The sequence below is a fragment of the Apteryx rowi genome, unplaced genomic scaffold (assembly GCF_003343035.1).
Source record: "Apteryx rowi isolate R43461 unplaced genomic scaffold, aptRow1 scaffold_21, whole genome shotgun sequence".
NCBI lineage: Eukaryota > Metazoa > Chordata > Aves > Apterygiformes > Apterygidae > Apteryx > Apteryx rowi.
The window spans coordinates 1941092-1949751 of record NW_020448419.1 but is presented as its reverse complement, the minus strand read 5'-3'; the positions used below and the strand labels follow the sequence as shown (position 1 = coordinate 1949751).

Here is an 8660-nt window from a genome sequence, read left to right as displayed (position 1 = left end):
CGACCCTGCGCATCCACGGTAACAATTTTAATCGTTTTTTTTTTCTCCCTGCACAAAAGAACGAGAACTTCGACACCATACAGGCACCATAAAAGGGAAGGGAGCAAAAGCTGCAGTTATTTAAGAACCTCCACGCAGAAGCAAACCACCCCTCCCTTATATAAAACTTAAAATAGAGTTGAATTGGGTACAGCTCATTCAAACAGTCTTTTTAAATAATATCCCAGCCCTCTACAGCAATAACTCATATATATATATTTCCAGTAAAAATCTTACAATCATGATTACATTCCCACATGCAAATCTATTTACACAAAGAAAAAAACTGAGCAGACCTAGTACATAAGGACCATAATTAAATTTATCACCCCAACAATAGGTCAGCTATGACAATCTCATGATGATTACAGGAGCAAGGCAAGTTAGTTAAAAGATTAAAGTCTTTCTGTGACTAAAACGGTATTATAAAGCTATCAACAAAGAGGCTGAGTGAAAATAAGTAGCTTTAGCTCTTCCCCAGTTTTGAGTTGATTTAAATTTAAATATTTGATGCACTTCTATGTAGTTAGGAAAACAATGAACATAACCTGTAATTGAAAAAGGTGACTCACAGAGCTAACCACCTGGGAACAGGTTGAACCACTAGGAGGCATTCAAAACTACTTTCTCAGCAGATGGAATTATCCTGCAAATGGTCAGACAGTTCCAGTCCTGTCTGTTATTTTGTCCATTGTAGGTTTGTTTCTTCAGTATATTTTCTACTGCATCAATCTTGCTGAACATTTTAAAAATCACTTCACTTGGGAAACCGTCCATGCCTGCTAAAGATCAGCCCAGATTTACTTTTCCTATATGTAAGTCTTTTTTTTTTTTTTCCTCTCCAATTCTGTTGTTCTTTTTGCCTCTGGCTAAAACCCATTCTATCATACTATGTAATTTCTGTTCCTCCTTGGTATTTTGGCATGAATCATTGCGATACTCATGGCCACTCAGATATTAACTGTTTCCTTAAAAACAAACAAACGAAAAACCCTTGAGTAATATGTTGAGGGGACAGAATGCAAAAAGGCATAGACAAGTTCAGAAAAAGGGTTGCATCAGTATATAAAAGTATATAAAGTTTGAATTCTTTAAAGTCAGTAAGAAAACTTCCTTTGGATTTCAGTTAAAATAGAAAATGCTCATGATTCTGTACTGTTCCACAGCAATCCACAGAATATGCTACCTCTGAGAAGTTGGTATATTATATCATACATTAGCAGTGCAAGCTTGATGGTGTGTCAGGGAACTAAAAACACAGTTTTTGAGTTAACTCATGCTGTAAGGCAGAGGTTCAGTTCTTCTTCTAAAAGGAAAAATATATCCTTGTAAATACTGAAGAAAACTCTTGTCAAGTTTTACTCATTTGATGCTCTAGACACCATGTTCATTTACTGCTAATACGTTAGTAGAATTAGCTCTTTACATTTAAAACATTTTCATTTCTAAAACAAAAAATTGTAAATATCACCTCTGATAGCATAAACCGTGTCAATTTTTTCAAGTCTTTGAGGTTTTGTTGACTTTTGTGGAATTCAGGGAGGCTTAGTATCTCAAAATAGCATTAAAAACTGTATGGGTGAAAGATCCATGGCTGCACTGCATTGACATTACATTATGCCTATCTCACTTGTTAAACCAGTTGTGCAAATACATGTGTTTCAAGGAGAGATTATCCAGTTGCTTAAAGGCTGTGTGTGGAACACCCACAGAATTGAAGAGACCAGCAACGTCATCCCAAGCCTGCTTCAAATCATTCTGCAGAACCAGGCCCAGGATGTAAGGGGAAAAGCGTACCACCACCTGTGGACACATGCAGTCACTACCTCTCATCACAGGCCAAAAATGTGGGCAAATCCCAACACATGGCCACATCTGTAAGGATAAAAAAAATAAAAGGAGCTATTTATAGAAGAATGCTTACATATTATCTATTCTTTGTAAAATATCTGCAGTTCCACTACTCTGACTGAAGAGTATTTCCAGAATGTCTAGAGTGCTTCAAGAAAATCATTGTGTTGGTTTCTGAGTTTACATCTCTTCCAGAAAGCTTTCACTGCAAACAGATCAGATTTATAGGACACTATTTTCTCTGTATTTGCCTGACTAGCAAGTTTCACTGAGATCACTAAATACATCAAAACAATCTTACTAGCTCAGATGTAGTCCAGTTCCATGAAAAGAAGAGTTTTTTGAACCTGTGCTGAAGAAGCAGACAAGTTTATACAATAGGAATATTTTTCTATTTATTACTCAGAAACCTGAGTGAAGCTTTTGAATGTGTATACATCAATATACTGCTAACACCCAGAGAATCAATCAAAACTGGGATCTGTCATTAGTTCAGACAGTATTCAAGCATAAAATGGTTGGGACACTAAACACTATCAGTAAGATTAAAAAAGTAAGACTAAATTGAAAGCTCAGATAACCAAGTATCCTAGGAAAGACTTCTAGGTCTGTTACAGATGTATAAATAGCTCCAAAGAATAACACAAAGTTAACTTTTTTCAAAGTAAAGATCTTAAAAAAAAAAGTCAATTGCCTAATGCACAAGTTCAGCAGTATTTCAACTGCATCTCTTTTTGGATTTCCTCTTGCACATTATTCCCCTGTTTGAGCCACACCTGCTCCTTTTAGTCTTCTCACCTTTCTAAAGCTGTGCAAGTCTTGAGCAGCCTGTCAACCAGCCGCCCATTTTCAATCAGCATTCATGTTTTTTCTGTAGCCTGACATACAGGCAGAAATGTAGACAATGAAGTTACAGGACTCACACTTTTTCCTGATTATACATAAAAAAGAAAGGAGTGTTAAAACACGGTATTTTACTTTAATATCCTTATGCAATCAATACAATTAATTGTGATTTGAATAAATAACTTCTTTCCTCAGAGCCTTCTTTTCCCATTAAAGTAATCACAAGATTGAAAGGATCAAAATTCTTCCCAAGATTCAACAGATATAGTTATGTCAGTTAGCAACTGGTAGACTAAATCAAGCTACTATAAAGGCAAGTCAGTTAAATTAATAATAACCTATTTTTCTACCAAAAGAATAGTTTTCAAAATAACATGACCTGAAAAGTGAAAATTAAACCTCTTCTTTCTAAAAGTTAGTAAAATCTGAAGATTTTAAGAAACATCAAGGAAGTGTCTTCCCAGCTTGTTCTGAGCAGGAAAAAAGAAGTGTACTTCAATGGATACTCTACAAAAATTTGGGATTTTATGTTTTATTTTCTTTTTTTAAAAAGACCCTTCCTCTAATTGAAGTCTTTCACTGACACAAGAGAGGTTGATACTCCATTAAATAAGTCTCATAACGGTAAATTGATTCCCTCTATGAATACACACTGTAAGCAGAAACTGTACATTTGATACCAAAAAAACCATTTCTTCTATGTATTTTATATTTCAGATTTGTTTGCTTTTATTTCAGAAGTCATTTCCAAATGTAGGTAATCTTCTTCAATGCCCTGGTGCATGGGGAAATGTCTCAGGAACTTGTTCTGTTTTAAACCTAGTTCTAAGTTTCTCATTTGTCCTTCAAACTACTCTTCCCTTTTGATCTGCACTTGAGGATCTAACAATCAAGTAAAAATGATTCTCTACACCATCTTCCAAGACCTGAGCACAACCACTTAAATTCTTGGCTCTAATTATGAACAGCAACAGGAATTCAGATGTTACTTTACAATCCAAGGCTCCAACATAATATGCATCTTTACAGCCATTCTACCTCAACAAAATTAGGTTTTTCTTTTTAAATTTTTTCTTGTCAGAGTTTAGTTGTGGTGAATAGAATTCTAAGAACTCAAGTCTGACAAATGCAATTAAGGTAGAAATACTGAAAGCTTTGCTAATACATAATGGGTGTTGAAGATCTCTGTAGAAACAGTCAAGTTGAAACTACTGGATCAATTACACAAATGCATATGTGCTACTTCCACTAATACTTTTGTGTACCTTTAAAATAAGAAAGAAAACATGTTTTAATGATTAAGACAAGCTTTAGTTATTTTATCCATTGCTTTAACCCTCAGAAGCCCAACATGTTATACACATTCTATAAGGAAAAAGTTTTAATTATTTTTGCTTCACTAAAAACAGTATTCCAATACAGAACTCTCAAATATCAATATGAAGAAAACACTAAATACTTTGAACAGTCTTGACGCTTTTATGGCTTTTGATACACTAGAACCGTCAAATTTTATAGGCAGATACAAAATTTACTACCTGAAAGGCAGCATTAAAGACTTATCTCCAAGAACTTAGCTGAGACAAACCAGAAACTTTATTTCTTTGCCCTTCAATGGCATTAAAACCCACCATTCCGATGCATTCCTGCTGCATTAAACTGCAGGCTAGGTCTTTTGACATTCATGAAGAAAACAAAACAGAAGAAAAATGTCATGCAGATGGTAGTTGACAGGCTACTGATGGGCAGTTAACAGGCTATAATGCATGGCTAGAATGACACAAAGTTAGTTTACTGGTCACAAAAGGGAGTAACAATAAGTGCCCTGGAAAGTGCTTGACTAGAGGACGCACTTTATTCTAATGCTCTTTTAATAACGAAAAGAGGATGGTTAGACCTACTGTTGAAGCTTCCCTGCTTTTCTTCTGTAATTTGTACTCTTCTCCCGACCTTCTCTTTCTCACAAGAAAGAGTCACTTTTTTATAAAAAAGAGCTAAGGTCTTTATAACAGCAGCTCTACTTCTTACCAAAGCAAGCAATTGACAGCTTTTAATGATTTGATTGCATCACCTAAATCTCTTAAAATTCTTCTTCGTTTTGAGGGAAAACATTGTACAATCAATATTTTAGGGTCCTCAACCTTCAGTTTTGGAGGACCTCTTACAGAAATCCATTTTACCTTTGCATATCTTTTAAAGAGGCCTCTTGTCAAGCTGACATTCTGATGAAGACTGGATGTTAATCTCTGGATTTCATTAACTGTCTGTCCACTTAATAAGAACAGGCTGCCAATCTCTCTTTTTTTATTTGCTTTGTTACAAATGCCTCAGTACTCCTTGGCTCAAGATCTTATAATTGCTGCTAGGTGATTGGGTAGAGTCACTAATGTACAGCCTTAGGTGAATCAAAAATAAATATTATAAATTTGAGCAAATCATTTCTCCATCCCTTTACCAGTCAGTAGCAGCAGTAACTGGTACAGACCCATCAGTGTTCCACTACCATACAGATTTTCAACATACGCAAAGTTTTATCAATAAAACATTGTTCTGTTACTGAGCTGATCAAAGTGCATTAGAGTTCCTGTTTCTCTCCACTGATCACAGTGGCATCAGATGCAACAGGAACTTTATTAGTTCCAGCAAAAACAGAATCAAAAGTAGCTTCCTGCTCCTCTAAAGTCACAGCAGCAGTGGATCCTTTAACAGATGTGTTGGTAAAGACTGACTGTTGCTCTGCAATCCTTTCCAGGTCCACAGTTTTCCTACCTCTTCTTTTGCCCAGTATTTTGATGTAATTAGCTGGCACAAGTCCTGTTGTTTGACCATCATAACTAGCCAAAAGCCAACCACGGATTTTGGGTTGTTGTTCTGAAGAAGAAAAAAATGCAAATGCTTTAAGTTACAAAATATATTGCAGTTGAAGCACAAATACATCAGAAGGTAGATGACACACCAAATCGTCACACACACACAAAATAACTTTGTAGTAAAAGGCCAGTCCAAATTATTTCATAAGAGAATCACTAGAATCTGCACTGATGAGGTGTTCTGAGGAGTATTATGAAGTGCAAATTTTTCTGATATCGATGACACCACAACATTACAAGTCCCTAAGGATTTTAACAGTTGTGCAGCATGTGTGATGAGGAGCTAACTGCAAGGGTAACCACACAGCACTCCCTGGATAAATTACTAGGCTGTTTATATTTTAGGGAAATTGAACAGAACTACTCAACAAGTTTTATTACAACACATATAATAACTAGTAAAAAAAAAAAAGTCACTGGTGATGAGAAGTTGAGTCAAGTTATGTGCATTTTTTTCATTTTCTGACCTTAACAATATGATTGATTTCACATACGATTAGAAAATAGATACAAAATTAAAAGCTTACCTTTGGGTGCTAATTTTAGCATGTCACCAGCACGGAAAGAAATTTCTTCTTCTGAAAGAGCACTGAAGTCATATTCTGCTCTTCCAACTACATGATCATCTTCTCCACTTGCCCAGTTACTAGATACTGCTCAAAAAAAAAAAAAAAAAAATTAAAAAAACCAACACCTTGACTTGTCTGTTGTCTGATAGACAACTGAAAGGAGTAACAAACAAAGCAAGAATTGGTGAGTCAATCCAACCAATAGCTTTTTTCTTTTTTTGACAATGCAATTCTCAGTACCATCAGTGCATATTTGTGCAATTGCCACATCTAATAGAAAGGAAACAGCAGAACCACTATTTTGGAATCACAGAAAGCATTCTGTGAAACTGCATCCTAACTCAATATTAGGCTATTTAAATAGGCTGCTACTTGTATCATGTGCCTAAAACTCAGTATTGTGCCCCAATGTCTATTAAATTTTATTATTGTAATATAAGAGTAATAGCTATTCATGTGATAAACTGAACAATGTTTTCCATACTCTCTACTCTCATGCTGCAGATCATTTTTACCTGTTTCTTCGTCACTGTATGTAGAAAGCAGTTTCCAAATCAGATAGGGACCTCCCAGTATAACAGCAAAGAACAAGAAAATAGGCCAGGATTTTGCAGAGCTAGCTGCCTTGTCTTCAACGCCAGCACGAGCCACCGTCCCCTCACTCTCAGCCCACAAGTCCTCATTCTCAGAGCTCTTCCGTAGACCTAGTAATCGCTGTAGACGTTGATAGAGATACCTTATAGTTCTCACTAAAGCAAAAGCTGAAAACACCTTTGTGAAGTGTATTTTGAGGCGGGAGAAGTGATTGGCTACATCCAACACAGCTCTGAAACTGTTGTACACAGCTGAAAAGGTAGCATCCATCATCATGCTGACCGAGGCAAATGCATGCACAATACTTTCAATGGACTGAAATGCACCTCTGCTGCTCTCTTCAGCCTGCTGAACAAACCTGCTGGGAGGAATATCATCTGTACGAAAGCGGTTATAACCCAAACCACCATATCCATAACTGTAAGGACTATAGCTTCCGTAAAAAGAGGTTCCATATGAGCCATAGCCTGGAGAAAAAGAACTACTATACGCTGGCCTGAAAGTGCTCAGACTACTGCTTCCCGTTTGCTGTGATGGTCTTGGCAAAATAGGTGGAGGTATTCGTGCAACTGTGGGTTGTCCAGGCCTAGTCAGCAGGTTGTCACCCAAGTCAGCAGACCTAAACAAATCCAGACAATCAAGATCAGTACTCAAAATAAATTTGTATTTTCATTTTCCCAGAGTTCTTGGCAATACAATAAGACAGTGCATTTTGATAAGATGGGGAGCCTGATAGCCAAATACGCACTATGTTGCACAATATTTGTGTGAAGTAGAAGTTTTGGTCACGAAATCCAGGTCTTTCAAAAAAAAAAAAAAAAAGATCACAAGACATTCAGTGTCCAGGTGGAACTGCAGCATATCTGAAATATACCCATGGAAAAACTTTGAAGTTATTCATTGTATTGACAAAGAGAGTATGAAATGCTGCATCTAGATTCAAAACTGATGCTGTAACACCTGAGACATTTCTCTGTGCCCAAAAGTCTCACTTATGATCTACCAAGAATGTTTATGACTACTGCAATACAAAATCTATTTATTTCCAATACTTGTTCTCAGCTTTTCTCTATAATGAGCCCATTGTACACCTGAACCTCCTTTGAATCTACCCTTAAAGGATGGTGTGACCTAAATGAGAATCCAAGCAATTATAAAACAACATATGCAAGTGTTTTGGGTCCTCTGATTTCCCCCTCTCCCCAAACTATCTAATTAGCTTTATACAGCACACCTGGGGATCAAATCTATCACTGTTACTAGTTGCCAGAAAGAGAAATTATGGGTCAGATTTTATCCCTTTGTATGCCTGCAAGTCCACATCATTTTGTCTATGCCTTTTGTAGTAAGGCTCTGCAAGTACTATGATAGGTATTTGAATTGTATGAAGCAGCTCTCCAACTGTTGCTGTTTCATGAAAAACTAATCACATATAATCATCCTCAAAGTCAAACATTTTGGTCAGCTCCCATATTTACTGCCTCATCCCATGACTTTGTTTTTTTTAGCCTATGAAATTCACAAAGCAAGAGATGAAAGATCAAGTTTGAATCACAACAGGAATTGCTACAGAGCTGCTTCAATGTGAAGCATGCTTGCTGTATTGCGTACACATAAGGCAGTGAACAACTTCCTCTTAAGAAAGCTCATTAGCAAATAATGTTTATGTCTTTATGCTATTTGCTTTTTCCATCATAGGTTTTAACTCTCATAACAGTTAAAAACAGAAGCAAAGGGAAGTTATCACCACAGAGAAGAAAGCTACTGTAATGTACTAAATCACACACAAAAACCCTATAGTCAGCCTAGGACGACTCACTTTAAAGCTGCTTAAAACAATTTAAAATGACCTAGATAACCCCACCAAGAAGAATTAACATCCAATTTCTAG

The 8660-nt window shown here is 36.3% G+C and overlaps 1 protein-coding gene across 1 annotated transcript; it reads right to left on the bottom strand.

Annotated features, from left to right (window-relative positions):
* Window positions 1-232: 232 nt before the first annotated feature.
* On the bottom strand, window positions 233-7429 carry PEX13 (peroxisomal biogenesis factor 13; the record flags this gene model as incomplete). The annotated part of the gene is made up of 3 exons (XM_026064141.1): window positions 233-5607; window positions 6134-6259; window positions 6691-7429. Coding segments are annotated over 3 exons (1161 nt in total), but the record flags the coding sequence as incomplete, so codon positions are not given.
* Window positions 7430-8660: the final 1231 nt, after the last annotated feature.